The following is a 16,142-nucleotide window of genomic DNA, read 5'->3' as shown; positions in this document are numbered from 1 at the left end:
GTATTCTGGTGGGGAAGGAGAAACCAGAGAGCTTTTTATGGCCACATTAAGTCTGATGTGAGAGATAAGACCTGGAGGAGACTGAATGTGTATTTAGTTTTCCCCTGTGGGACTTTTGAAAACTGAGTGCTACTGTAGTGCAGGAGGCTGGGCAGGGGAGGCAGAATGAAATCATCCTAAATCACATGGTCCTTGGGAGAATGTCTTGGGGGGAGGGGGCTGTAATCAAAATAAGAAAGTTCTTCCTATCAACAAATTTGAAAATCAAGATGAACTAAATCTGGGGAAGGGTATATAGCTCAGGGGTAGAGTGTGTGACTAGCATGCACAAAGTCCTCGGTTCAACCCCCAGTACCTCCATTAAAATAAATAAATACCTAATTACCTTCCCCCAAAACAAAATTTAAAAATAAAATCTTTAAAAAAACGAATGAAATCTATCTAAAGCTGCAATCTTGCCCCAACTTAGTTCAGGTTACTGACTGAACTGAGGTAATAAGTCCACTGCCTAACAGAAAAGAGCATGTGCCCTCTGCAGGGGAAACATCAGCTTCAGTTTATACATTCTTTTCATATGTAATGACTGACATACAATTTAAAATTTTAAGATATGTAAAGAATCAGGAAAATATGACTTAATAATCAAGGGGAAAACCAGCCAATAGAAGCAGACTTGCATTTCTGAATTAACAAACAAGAATATTAACTGTTATAAATATGTTAAAGGAAACAGAGAAAATGAAGGGGGAAATGTATGGGATAGAAAGATGAAGAATTTCCACAGAAAAATAGACTCTACAAAAGAAGCAGGTAGACATTCTAGAATTACAAAATATAATATCTGAACTTAAAGACTCATTGGACATATTTAACAGACATATCTAATAGATATGAGAAGAGAGGATTCATGTACTTGATTATAAAAATCATCTAATCTGAAGCATAAAAAGAAAAATAATTTTTAAAAAATAGTATGAGACTTATGCGACACTGTTAAATGGTCTAATACACATATAATCAAAGTCCCAGAAGGAGATGAGAGATAAGGCAGAATATTTGAAAAGATAATGACCAAAAAAGTTAAATGACAACTGCAAATTATAAACACTCAGGAATAAGAAATCAACAATTTAAATAGAACAGTGCTTCTGACTGAAAAAATTCTTCATTTATATTTAATTTCTACTAAAGTGTAACTTTTACCATTTAATCATGGCAAAATGTCTCAGAAGTAAATGCTTATGATTTTAATTCTTATACTTTTAATACTTATTAAAAATGAGTTTAAAACTCAGGCTGAGACCCTGCCAATTAAAACTTCTTATATCTTCTTCCTTGTACTTTTAGTTTCCCATAAATAGCAGACATAGCACTAGGTCTTGGGATGAGTCAAGAAATCAAGTCTTCTCCCTAACCTTTTTTAGTCAATTTTCCCCACCCTACTGTTCACTTTTCTAAAGTAGAAAAAAAGAGTATTCAAGGAATTTAACAGAGTTGTTTAGATACTCACAGAAAACCACTTAAGATGTGTACCATTTCTCTACCCTAAACCACATTCGTTAACTTCTAGAGTTTTACTTACAGGCAAGAGAAAAATTTGCTTTTTATGAAGTAGAAAGAAAAGTGACTAGCAGACAAACAGCTCTCCTTTACTCAAGGACAAGAGATAACTGAATTAATTTACCTAACTTTAATAAACTATGATGACAGGAAAAAAAGTGTTCTTGTTTTTCCCAAAATGACAAGGAAAAAAACTAATGAATGAGATTAGAGGGAAAGATGACATCTATGTGTGAATTAAATGAAAAAAAGGTTAAGGTACAATATAGAATTATAAATAATATAGTAGAGAGTGAATTAAAGTCAGTGAGGGGGGAGACAAGAGGTCACAAGTGAGGTGTAAATATTATCTGTCTTTAAGTTAAGTAAGAGTTGGGCTAAAAATACAGCACAACATTAGTCTTATCGTTGTGATTAAATCCTGGTCCCTGGGGTCCAACAATCTGGGTTTACATTACACCTTCACCGTTTACAATTTAACTGTTCTGAGCCTCAGTTTCCTCTTACATCATTCAGGATAATACCACCTACTTAAGAATTACTACAGTTCCTGACACATGGAATCACACTATTATCTCAGCAACTGGATTTTCGAGAAATTTTTATTGAAAAGAAAAAAAAAATCACACCTTCTATATCATTCTCTGAACTTGTTTCACTAAAGCTTTTCCAACGTTCTTTTGCTCTTGAGAGGAAGATTTCATAAAGCTCTGGGGGAAAAAAGAACAAAAACTCATAAATAGTAGGAAAGAAATTTATTTACATATTTTTATTTCTACTCTTAAAAAGAAAAAGAAAAATCCTATTATAAGGTCAGGTCTCCCTTATGTAGCAGGCATCAAAAATGTGGCAAACTGAAGTATCTGATTCTACCAAAACTTCATTACACAACCAGAAAGGCAAAGAAGAACACTGCAGAGTGGTCATCCAAATAGCTACGATACAGAATGCATGTAAGAGGCAGGAAGAGATGCTTCTGCTAAAGTAGCATCATTGTAGTACAGCAGAAACATGATTTTTTTTTTGAGTCAGTCATACCTAGATTAAAATTCCAGCTCTGCCACTTACTACCTGTGGAACTTCAAGAAAGTTACTTGATCACTTTCAAACGTGGCTTTCTTCATCTGTAAACTGGAGAAAAATAACACCTAATCATGGGGTTACAGACGATTAAAAAAGATAATTTACATAAAGCTCCTGACACCTTACAGACCCTCAATAAATGCTAGTTCTTCATTTCCTTCTCTCTTGAAACTAGTTTCTCCATTATAATATTGCTATCTGAAGCTACTGAACTTTACACAGATTTGGCCAGAGAGTCTACATACAAAAATCTCTACCCCTATCTTTTTTCTTCAAGTGCCTGATCACTTTCTGAGAATGCCACTCTGTGCTTCCAAATGCAGAATCTGATTAAAATGTCAAGAATAGAAAAAACTAAACATTTTCCCTCAGTTCTCAAATTTTAATTGTTCCTCCTTTCTAACTAAACAGTGCAGATACTATTGTTTATTTTTCACTTTTTTAAAATTGAAGTATACTTGATTTACAATGTTGTATTAGTTCTGGTGTACACAAAAATAGTAAATTTCAATGACAAAACAGGAAAAAATATTTCTTGCCCACACACCAACATTTATATATTGTCCCAAATATCAAGAACATTTTTTGCTTCAATGAATCTTTTTAAAAAATGTATTTGTTTTTAAAGATAATACATGAACATGATTTTTTTAAAATTCAAACAGTACAAAACAGTATAGAGTGAAAAATAAATTTCCTTCCCTCCAATGCACCTATTCTTACTAAAGCTCTAAAAATAAACACATGCATCCACAAGCATTTATATAGTTTCCTTTAAAAAAAAAAGTGGCTACATATTAAATGCACTGATCTGTGTCTTGATTTATCATATTGGAAGTTATTCCATATCAGTAAAATAAATCTGCTTTAGGTTTTTTTTTTAACAACTGCACAGTATCCCAATGTATGACTGTACTATAATGAGTACTCTTATATTGCCAAGAACCAGATCATTATAAAATAGTTGACTAGATATATTTCAAAGACTCTTACTATTCTGATCCCTTCTCCCTTCTGTTCACTTTCCATTTCTACGAATGGTTTGGAAAGAAGAAATTAAAAAAAAATTTTCCATTATCTGTGCCCAGCTCCGTCAATGATTTGATATATGAGGTAGATATAATCTTAAAATTTAGATATACAATTTTTTTGTAGTTATCAAGTATCAAATTGAAGTTTGCGCTTTTTGATTTCAAACTGATTCCAAGCTATGTCCAGATTCATTATTCTATTCAAATTTCAAAACCGTCTTCGGGGAGAGGGTGTAGCTCAGTGGTAGAGTGCAAGCCTAGCACACACAAGGTCCTGGGTTCAATCCCCAGTACCTCCATTAAATAAATAAATAAACCTAATTACCTCCCCTCCAAAACAAACAAACAAAAATCTGTCTTGGAAGAAGAAAGGTTAACCAAGATCACCTTTGAAAGTCACAAAATTGATCCAATAATAAAAATGTGGCAATGCATTTCAAAATATCAAAGGACACTTCTCCAGGAAAGATTTACAGTGCTCATCTATAGTAAGATGATCTGCATCTCAGTTCAATTCCACTCTTGACTCCATATGTCACACATTTTATTTTGTATCTACCAATGTAGAGCTTGAAGCAGACTTAAAGAAGTATCTTGGGCTTCAACAGAGAATATTCTGAGATCAGTATATGTTTCACTTTCTGATTTTCTGACAATAATGATTTGTATACACTTTCAGCAAATTTCACTTTCACTATAATTTTATGTTTCTTTTCAAAAATAACTGTTAGAACACTCCTTTGAGATAGCTAATAATCTTACCTCTATTTACAGATGAAGAAAACTAAGACTTCCAGATGTTAAGTAATTTGCCCAAGGTCAAAAACCTATTATATAGTGGAACCAAGATTTGAACCACATTTGACTGACTTTAGAATACTTATTCTCAGTTACTATTTTCAGATGGTTATAAATTTCATGATTAAAACCAATACAGCAGGTATAGTCACCAGTAGAGCCACTGAAAGTAATAAACAAGGTTATCCAAAGTAAATTTACTTCAATCGAAATTTAGCTTCCTTCTCATCACTAAAGAAGAGAATGAGTACTCATTCCATTCCCGAATACATAATTGTTTAGTAGAGAAAACCTAACATTACTTTGAAAATAAATCACCCAGTTATTTCAAACCTTATAAATTTCAAGCTTAAGAGAATTTTTTGATTATAGTATCACAAAAGGTTAATACCAACTTAACCAGTATTTTAATGTCTGAGTGAGTAGGACACCTAACATTGTAAAGCCAAAGTTCTCAACAAAACAAAATTGTAAACAAAATTTAAAATAGCCACCAATACTTCATCATCTCACCTGTATGCAAAACCGATTCCTAAGACTTTAAACTATTACAATACCTAAGTTTAAATTAAAACTCGATTCTTCTTTAAATTCTAATTTTTTAATTGAAAAAAGGTCCAGTTAAAATGACATATTCATTACAGGATATTTGTGAAAATCAATTTTATAAATCATACATGATAACGCTGTTCAAAGTTGGTATCATTTTTAAGACTAAAGATAAACATTAGGTATTTGTTATAAATTCATTCCAACTATATATAATGTTGGTTGCTGCAATGAATATCCTTGTGGAAAAGTTTTTGTACCCAATCCTAATTATTTATTCACTTAGAGTGTTAAAACCGGAATAAATGGGTCACAGGTTATGTTTTTAAAGTTTTTGATAAATAGTTCTGAATTATTTTCAGTCATGCTTTATGTGGATAATTTTCATTCATTTTAATTACTTTTGAGGAGTAAAAAAACAGTATCTTGATGTGGTTTTAACATATATGTCTTTGATTTAACTATCGCTAGGAAAATGGTTAAATAAATTATAGTACAGCCAAACTCTGGAATACAGTGCAGCTACAGTACATATAAGGTACATTTGTATGTACTGACACGGAAGGATGTTCAGAATAGACTACAGTGTGGAAAAAGCAAGCCACAGAATAACCTTAAAATCCAAACTGCCTTTTGTGGGAAAAAAAATAAAATAAAAGGAAGAAAAAAAGAAGCCTTAAAAATTATCATATGTAGATGTACACCTTTTTTATGTGCATAGAAAAAAGATTTGGAAGAACATATACCAAATTGTTAACTTGCACTTATAGTAGGATCAAGAACAGGAGTTTGAGTGGAAGAAGGGGAAGAAACATACAGTTTGTATTTTACTATTACTTGACTCTTTTTCAATAAATATGTAAATGAAAAATTTTAAGTAACAATACATATTTATATTATTATAATAGAATCCCTAAGTCTTTCTGTGGTGCCTTTGTCTAGCATTATCCTTATCAGTCAGACCACTTAGCACCTTTTATTATTAACTATTTTACATTTTCCCCTATTTGATATTATCCTTATTTTATCTAATTTTTTAAAATATATTTTTTATTGACGTATAGTCAGTTTATAATGTGTGAATTTCTGGTGTATAGCACAATACTTCAGTCATATAGGAACGTATATATATTCATTTTCATATTCTTTTTAACCATAAGTTACTATAAGATATTGAATATAGTTCCCTGTGCACAGTATGAACTTGTTGTTTATGTATTTTATATATAGTAGTTAATATCTGCAAATCTCAAACTCCCAGTTTATCCCTTCCCACTTCCTTCCTCCCTGGTAACCATAAGTTTGTTTTCTGTCTGTAAGTCTGTCTCTGTTTCGTAAATAAGTTTGTCTTTTTTTTTAGATTCCACATATAAGTGATATCATGTGGCATTTTTCTTTCTCTTTCTGGGTATCTAATTTTTTTTTTAGGTCATCAAAACTATACTACATTTTACTCCTCTCCTTCAAGGTTTTTTTTTGGGGGGGAGGTCATTAGATTTATTATTTTTTTATTTTTAATGGAGGCACTGGGGATTGAACCCAGGGCCTCGTGCATGCTAAGCACAGCTCCACCACTGAGCTATACCCTCCCCATCCATCCTTCAAGGTTTTAAGAAACTTAATAAAAACAACTACTCCTTGAGAACCGTCTTACTTCTTTATGTTTTTGGTTAACTTAAAAAAATTTTTTTTAAATCCAAGAGGACTGGTTTGTGAAGAAAGGTAGGAAAAAAGGAAATTTCTAGCCTTCCCCCAATATTTACGTTTTTTTGAATAAAGAAGAAGACCGTTCCACAATTAGACCATAATTTTTCCTTGGATATACTTACTCAACTACTGCTACCTAGACTCCCAGAAGTTGTTGAATTTACCTACAGTTAAGGTATTTGGATGTCAAGATTATTATTGATGGTTGTAAACTAAGGGAAAACCCACAAATCTTATTTATAGAATATGAAAAATAGTAACTTATTAAATCATACCAGATTTTAGGGGGGATGGGGAATGAAGCATGCTCTTAAAATAACATATATGGTAGTGCCTTTTCAAATGCCCAATCCACTAATCTGTTTTGTAATTCTGGAGATAGCTATTTGCATGTGTGGGAGTAACTGAATACAGAATACAAACCAGGAGTGATATTTAGTTCATTTCCTACAGCTAGACTCCAAACTTTCCCACGAACACTAGGGGGCAATCCCTGCCACCACAATTCTCGAACTCTTCTTGTACTACGCCTAGAATTAAAGGGGGAGAAAAAAGGAGAAAGTTACTTTTAATACCAAAAATACTAGCTGCACGATGGTTTATCTAGTCTATGGCCAAGTGACTGAATGATTTTTTTCAGAACAGAGAGAGTTAAGTATGTGATGCATCCTTTCCTTAGGTTCATGCTTGTAGGCAAAAAAAAAAAGCCTAAAAATATATAGTACCCCAAAGAGGGGCAAGAGTAATTTAAAAGGAACAGCCTTCTATAGCTGCCACTTACACTCAGAATACAATGAAAGAATCAGAAATACGGGGACAATTATGAAAAAACAGGATAAAAGGAAAGTTGTCATTTCAGTACCAAAAACAAAATCACAAAGTATTTACTGAGGGCAAAGCCCTCGTCTTTGAGAGGCAGCATAGTCTACTGAAAGAAATGTGGGCTTTAGAGTCAGATAGAGCTGAGTTCAAATCTGGTTAACCATTCACTGACTATACAACCTTGGGCAAATCACTTAACCTCTCTGACCCTGAGCTTCCCTGTAAGATAAATGGGAGCAAAGGTTGTAAGAATCAAATGTGATTACTTATATAAAGAGCTTAATAAAATATCTATCACACTCTGCAGATAGTCAACAAATTCCCAATCCATGTCCTACACTAGGCATTGCAGAAGACATCGCCTATCCTCCAGTCTAGAGAAAAAAATAAGGTATATATAAAAATATCATCAAAAAATAAAAGGCAGTTAGGCAAGAAGGATATCACTCTCAAAGTATAATGGGATATTAAAGAAGGGGAAGAGCATTTGTGTCATATTCTCTTGAGTATGAGAGAAGCATATTAAAAATCACTTAAATATTTAACATTTAATGAATGTATACTAGATTTAGAATGTACACATTTAATATTTTTTAGCCAAAAGCCTGCTATTGCATCAACAGTATATATTGCAATAGATGGTATGTTAGAATTAAGAAAATACGGTAGATGATGAAATTAAAGATTTCATAGATCAATTAGTATTTCAGATGGGACTCAAATGATAGGTAAAATTCTGACAGGCATAGAGGGTGGTCAATAAAGGAAGTAGGCATTAGAGACTGAGAGATTTACAAAAGCAAAGCACAGAGATAAACATGAAAATTTTCAGACATTAGTTAATCACAGTATAACTTAACCAAAACATAAGATACATGCTAGAAGTTGTAAAAACATAGAATTGGAAACATGAGATCTTTGGAGACAGACTGTAATTCAGGAAAAGTCTGCTTACTTACATTACTTCCCAATTGGGTAGTATTTCATTGATCCAAATAACCATTGCACTTGCAATATTTTCTTCCTGTTTAAAGCGTTCTTTCATTATTTTTTTTCTTTTATGTGCTTCTTTAATTTCTGTTTTAAACAAGTAAAAATTATTTCAAAACAAAAAGAGCTAGATTAAAATGCCTTTCTTCTACCTAAATCTACAAAAGAGGCTTTCTCAAAAAGAATACTCTGATAATAGGAAGGAAGGATAGAAAGGCAAAAGGGAAGGAGAAAGAGAAAAGGAGGGAAGGGAAAAAAGAGAAAGAAAATAAACTTAACATTATTTTAAAATAGCATCTATTCTACAAAAGTAAATGGAAAAAAGCTCAGAAAAATGATTTATCTAGAATTCTATATCACATATTCTATTTATACTTAATCAATGAACGAAATTTTTCATGAATTAACTATGTAAAAATAAACAACTGTTAGCAACTAACCAATACCATTTTTTCATACAAGGGGTTTATGAATTACCTCACATAAACCCACATGTCATTAAAAAAAGATTTTGCCAACAGCACTTATTACAGTGAACTCTTTTTAGTATGATGTTTCATTTAACTAATTAGATGGAAACTTTAAAATCCCCCTAATACACACACATACACACAACAACCCTCTGAAAAGAAGTTACAATCTTGGAATACAAGATGCCTCAAAAATAGAGAAATGATAGATATATCATTAATAGTGCTTAGTAAATAAATATTGTTAAGTTATCCTTATATTTTTGGTTGAAGAGAGAATAAATGAAAAAATGTGTGAATTTATACACATAAAAGTGCACACTTACATGCCTGTCCAAATGACATAATCAGGATTCTAGAAACTTTGTAGGTCATAAGAGCAAATTTTAATTCCAAATCATATTCTCACAACCATATACAAAGTTACTGCAAAGTGTTAAAATTATTAAATTATAAAATATCAAAAGCCTAATGTAAAAGAAGTGATTTTCATGAATAAATTCACAAATAATACCTTCATTTATATATTAAGATAATGGTAGTCCAAGTTTTATGACTGTAATTACAAGGTCCCTCATAGATAGTCTGCTGCCTTTCTCCTCCTACTAGTTTTGTAAAAGTACTTACAGAAAAACTGTGATTCTAGTATGACATTTTATTTTTCTTTGAGAACAATTTTAGTTAGAAAAATAAAAAATCAGCATCATCTTAAAGACAGACTTGGTCAATTTCACTATCTGCCTCCCTGCTGATATTAACCAAGAGGTTGATTGCCTACTGACATCAATAAATTAAATATACCAATTGGAGTTCAATTTTATACCTCGTTTTTTAGCCTCAGCCACCATCTCATCATATTCTTGTCGGTGACGTAAAGCTTCTTCCACAGATTTGGCAGGAAGATTTCTGGAGAAAAGATAATTTAAGTCAATTTTTAGAAAACTTTTAAGCTTATTGACTTCTTCCTTTTTATAGCCAGACACAAAGAATTTCTAACAACTTTCACATTTCATACATTACAAAAGTAAAAGGTTGAAAAGAACTCTGCATCTTAGAAAAGAATCAGAATCTAGGTTGCTAATATTTGTTATACATATGTGTATATATTTATGTCATACATATTTGTTTATATATTAAACATGTCAGATTTCAGCCAATAATTCTAGGTTGTTAAACTCATTTATTATAGTTCTTTTTTAGTCAACTTCTTTGAGGTATAATTTCATACTACAAAATGGACAAACATATTTTAAGAGTGTAGTTTGATGAGTTTTGACAAATGTATAACACAACAATCAAGGTACAGAATGTTCCCATCATTCCACAAGTTTTCTTTTCGATCCCTTTGCACTTAATACTTACCAACCTCCTAATTTAAGCAATCACATACCTGATTTCTATCACTGTAGATTAGGTAGTTGCCTTTAAGGAATTTCATATAGATTCTTTTGTGCCTGGCTTCTTTTATTGAGCATATTTTTGTCTTTTTTTTTTAAATTGAAGTATAGCTGCTGTACAATATTATATACAAGTGTACAATACAGTGATTTACAAATTTTAAAGGTTATACTCCATTTATAGTTATTATAAAATATTGGCTATATTCCCTGTTCTGTATGATATATCCTTGTAGCTTTTTTATACCTAATAGTTTGTACCTCTTAATCCTCTACCCCCACATTGCCCATCTCCCCTTCCCACTGGTACCCACTAGGTTGTTCTCTGTGAGTCTGCTTTTTTGTTTATTCGCTGGTTGGTTGTATTTTTTAGATTCCACATACAAGTGAACCATACAGTATTTGTCTTTCTCTATTTGACTTATTTCACTTAGCATAATGCCCTCTAAGTCCATCCACGTTGCTACAAGTGGAAAAATTTTATTATTTTTTATGGCTGAGTAGTACTCCATTATAGATACAGACTACATCTTTATCCAGTCATCATCTGTCAATGGACACTCAGATTGCTTCCATATCTTGGCAATTGTAAACAATGCTGCTATGAACATTAAGGTGCATGTATCCTTTCAAATTAGTGTTTTTGTTTTTTTTCAGATATACATGCAGGAGTGGAATTGCTGGGTCATGTGGCGGCTCCGTTTTCATTTTTTTGAGAAACCTCCATACTGTTTTCCATAGTGAATGTACCAATTTACATTCCCACCAAGAGTGTACGAGGGTTCCCTTCTCTCCACATCATCACCAACATTTGTTATTTGCATTCTTTTTGATGATAGCCATTCTGACAGATGTGAGATGATATCTCATTGTGATTTTGATTTGTATTTCCCTGATGACTAGCAATGTTGAGCATCTTTTCACGTGCCTGTTGATCATCTGCATTTTCTCTTTGTAAAAATGTCTACTCAGTACTTCTTCCCACTTTTTAATCGAGTTTTTTGGGTTTTTTGGTATTAAGTTGTATGAGCTGTTTACACAGCTCAGCATGTTTCTGCTATTCATCCATGTTGTTCTATGTATTAATAACATAGTCCTTTTAATTGGTGAATAGTGTTCCAATTAGCCACATGGATGGACATTTAGATTGTTTCCAGTTAGGCACTACTATGAATAAATGGTATGATAAATATTCATTTCAAGTCTTTGTGTGGGTATCTGCATTCATTTCTCTTGGTAAATACCTAAGAGCAGAATTCTTAGATCATATGGTAAATGCAGGTATATTTTTATAACAAACTGCTTTCCATTAGAGTTTTAGGGTAACATTCTAAATAAAAAATTTATAATCAGTTATTCATTTGCACACACTATATTTTGGTTTATAAAACCAAAGGCTTCACAGAAGCAGTGGCTTAGATATATGACTACACAAAAAAATACACTAGAATATTATCACATATTCAAACATACCATAATAATGTCTAGTTTTTGGAATCAGTTTTTTAAATTATTTTCAACAGGCTAGGTGGGGAAATGTATGTGACAAACTTTCAAATTATACATTCTACTTCTCTTCTCAAGTTAGTCAGATTCCCTGGGTATGCTGCAGCAGGGAGGAATAAAGGGTAAAATTTCTGCTTCAGACCATAATGGAATACAAGGAATCAGATTTTCCCTCTTGCCCTAATTAGAAAAATAAGTATTAAACAACAGTTTTTAGAAATTGGAAAACAGGCAGCAACAGACCACGGTCCTTATGAGAAAGAAAACAAAATAACAGTGCAAGTGCCTGACCTTACAGCTTGGAGTTTCCAGGTCTCCGTGCTGGGAAGGAGTGCCAAAACAGAGCCCACCAGGTCTTGCTAAGTTGAGGAAACAGAATTTGAAGTTGGGGAGTCCAAGACAGCTAGAATTTGCAAATCAGAGTACCAGAGAGGAGGGAGCTACAGAGGCTTTGGCTGGATACTGATTTGTGCATGCATGTGATTAAACTATAGTGGCCATGGAAAGAAACACCAGGAAAAAAACAAACAAAACATTCTCAAAGATCACACTGGACTGACCAGCCAGAGTGGAAAGACCTCCTAATAGACAGGGTATCAACTGGAGTCCTTAGGGTAATGCCTTGGTAGTAATGATAAATCAGCCCTAAACTAAAGGCTGTCCTGGATGCACTCCAAAGATTATTAGATCCAAAGGATCAAACCAATTCAAAATAACTTAACTATAAACCAAACCAAAAAATATTTAAAGTAATACAAAAAAGTCCAACTTCCAACCATGTAAAAATCACAATATCTGGTATACAATAAAAATTACCAGGGATGTAAAGAAGCAAGAAAATACAAACAATAATGAGAAGAAAAATTAATCAACACAAATGGCATAGAAATGTCAGACAATAGGATTATAACTCAGGGATGATAAAACTGCTGTTACAAATATACTTAAGAAGTTAGAGAAAAGCAGGAGCATGATAAGAGAAACTAAAGATCCAAATCAAATGTATACAGATGAAAATTTCTAAAATTATAAATATAAAAGATGGAATTGACAGCAAATTACACACTGCAGAGGAAAAAATAAGTGAACTTTAAGCTATAATAATATAAAACTATACAAAATGAAATAGGGAGAGAAAAGAATTACTTCCCCCCTAAAGAAAAGCATAAATGAAATGTGGGACATGGAAAATATCAAGCAATGTATGTTTAATGGACATCTCAGAATAAAGGGGGGACAGCAGACAATAAAACTGTTGAAGAAATAAAAGCTAAAATTTCCCCAAAATTGATAGAAAACTATAAATGCACAGACACATTAAGCTCAATGAGTGCCAAACAGAAGGAACATGAGGAAAATCCTACCACAGCATATCATAATCAAATTCGTGAAAATCACATAGAGGAAAGTCTTGAAAGCATTTGGTAAATAAAAGAATTCACTGAAGGTTGAAAAAGTCAACAAAGACTTGGAAGAAAGGAAAACGTCTAATCTTTAAAGGGTTAGTAAGTAAGTAAGAAGTAGAAATATGATAACTGCCTTACAAGTGAAGGTAGTAACAAGAGCAAAGGCAGGAAGGCAGGAATTTAAAAGACAAATTTGATTATAAAATAGAGAATGGTATAAAGAAAAACTTGTTCCAAACATTGTCTAGAACAGAACTTTTGGCATAATATTTTTATAAACTCCTTCTGGGAAGAAATTACCATTCCTGGTAAAAAGCTTAATCTATTTTGGATGAATTTTAACAAGTTTAACAAAGCTTTCCTGGGAACTTAGCTATCTTCCTACTCAGCTGTCAATCAGTCAAGAGTCTACAGATCATTAGCCAGGTGTTCTTTTCTTATCTAATCACTCTTTCAACTGGCCTGGTTCACTCCTCCTTGGCAGCAGGATTGAAATAAAACTTTGACATATTCTCAAAACTAAATTTCTAAAAAGCTTCTCTCATACCATGAAGTTTTCTCTCATGAAAGAATAAATATGAATACATTCACCAAATCCTACATGAGTTCTGGGATGAAGGACTGTAATAAAAATTTTAAAAAATAAAGTACTTGTGTTCAGCCTTTCTTCTCTCACAATGTCTAAAGAATATTCAACCTCTGTCTGTTTGGCTCCAGATTCTTGTATTATTCTCATCAGGATCATGAATGGAAAAAGCTGTAGACCAGGAAAATGACCAAAAAAAAGTTAGGAATTTTTATACTGGAAGTAAAGAACAATCTAGAAGAAGAAAAAGATTACATTCAGAGAGCCCAAGAAGGGGAAAAGGAGTTAAGGACCAAGTTGTCTTGCTTTAGGAGAAGTGTGATTTGTTTGGCAGCAAATCAGAGACTATATTTTGAAGAACAGCAGCCTTGCAGAAGACTGAGATGGGGAAGGGCAGAAGCAGAAAGGGAAGAATTTAAGATGTTTTGCTGGGTATTAAGTATATATATACATATTTTAAAACATATTCTTAATAACAGTAAACCAACTAGTTGACAGCCAGTAGTTGTATGGCATAAAAGGCCAGAACAAATACATCTTAAGTACATATTAAATGTCAAGAAAGGAGAAATAACTGCTCTATCATGTTAAGAAAAGGCAGACGAGGGTGGGCAAAATAGATAAAGGGGAAAGGTACAAACCTCCAGTTATATAATAAGTAAGTCACAGGGATGTAGTAAACATTATAAGGAATATGGTCAATAACATTGTAATAACTTTGAATGGGGACAGATGGTTACTAAACTTATCGTGATCATTTCATAACAAATGCAAATGTCAAATTATTACATAGTGCACCTGAAACTAAAATAATATTGTATGTCAACTATATTTCAATAAAAATATGCATAACGCTTAGGCATAACAATTCTTCCCTGCAGTTTTAAGATTCATCACTGGAATTAAAAAAAAATAACAAACCTATTTCTTTATCTAATTCCCTGATCTCTTTCAAGTGAAACAGTAAGCAAAATTAAATTTAAATTTAAAATATAAACAGTGTGCCTGATGATCACTAAAATACTTACGATGGTCGATCCTCAAGAATCAGGGCAGTAGTAGAGAGTGGCTCAAATTCAAAATTCTTACGTCTTGAAGACTGAGGTGGTGGTTTACAGGCTCTCCCTGTTCGTGCTTCATATTCCTAAATGAGATAAAAATATATTTATGCAGAGACTTTTCCAATTTTCAGTTTGTTTTCCTGTATTTGTATCATTAAAGATATTATGCTATAAGGAGTATATACAATTCATACATTAATTTGGTAAAAATGTCAGGTAGTCAAAAAAAGTCACTTTTTCTCTCTGAAGCAATCTAAATTATGAATTCATATTACATGCAAAGTATGAAAGTATGTTAAGAGAGGGGAAGACAGAAATGCACTAATTAGGTAAGGTTTTAGAAGATGTTCTCAACTGCCTTCTACAGTATCAGCTATGCCAACTGCAGCTCTGAATAATGTACAAGAAGGAAAGTCTAATTCTAAACTTTCAGGCAGATCAATGATGGAAATATTGACACGAGATATAGTTACTCCCACTGGATGCTTTAAAGATCTCTCTCAATGGTGACACTGAACCTCTTATCAAATGCTGGCTTTGGATTTCAATTTACTCTGAAACTAACTACTGTAAATCTACCTACTTACTGTAAATTTAAACAATTCACCAACAAGCCTTATCCAAAAACATGGACAAAGATTGTCAAATACTTCACTAAAAATAACAAGTTGTTACTACAGTATTTTTCTCATTCGACTGAATTGATAATCCTCTTTTAAAAGAAAAGAAGTTAATTTGACATGATATGTTCTTGGTGGACACATTTAAATCTCTACAGTTGAGAATTTTTTCATAAATGTTCACAAGCTTTTGCCGAAATTTATTTCTAGAAATCTGCAAAAGATCAGTAACAAGATTATTGGCTTGTAATTTTCAGAACCCACACTTTTCCCTTTCTTAAAAAAAAAAAATCAAGCTAGTGTTTGATCATCTCCAGATAACAAATATATTTTTCATGACATTCACAAAGACTACCCAGTGATTTCATGAGTAGATCTGCAAGTCCATTGGCATCTAGAGAAGGCATTAATTTAAATGAAGAAAATTAAATGCACTTAAAGTGGTCAAGTGTTTCACCTGCTAGCTGCTTTCCTACCATAGCCTATAATTCTTCTAAAATTATTATCCTTTCTAACCCAAAGACTCTTTCTCCCTACTGAATCTGACAGTGGCAAA

The 16,142-nt window shown here is 32.5% G+C and overlaps 1 protein-coding gene across 3 annotated transcripts in view; it reads right to left on the bottom strand.

Moving 5' to 3' along the window:
• TBC1D12 (TBC1 domain family member 12) overlaps positions 1-16,142 on the bottom strand; it is a 74,507-nt gene that overhangs the window by 12,291 nt on the left and 46,074 nt on the right. For all 3 annotated transcript variants that reach the window (XM_064488236.1, XM_031461413.2, XM_031461412.2), the window contains 5 exons: positions 14,934-15,049; positions 9,834-9,916; positions 8,510-8,627; positions 7,152-7,258; positions 2,190-2,270 (listed from right to left, as the gene is read on the bottom strand). In XM_064488236.1, the coding sequence (XP_064344306.1) occupies positions 2,190-2,270; positions 7,152-7,258; positions 8,510-8,627; positions 9,834-9,916; positions 14,934-15,049 (505 nt within the window). The remainder of the gene's footprint in view (positions 1-2,189; positions 2,271-7,151; positions 7,259-8,509; positions 8,628-9,833; positions 9,917-14,933; positions 15,050-16,142) is intronic.

This window comes from Camelus dromedarius, chromosome 8 (assembly GCF_036321535.1).
Source record: "Camelus dromedarius isolate mCamDro1 chromosome 8, mCamDro1.pat, whole genome shotgun sequence".
NCBI lineage: Eukaryota > Metazoa > Chordata > Mammalia > Artiodactyla > Camelidae > Camelus > Camelus dromedarius.
This window is presented reverse-complemented; position numbering and strand designations above follow the sequence as displayed.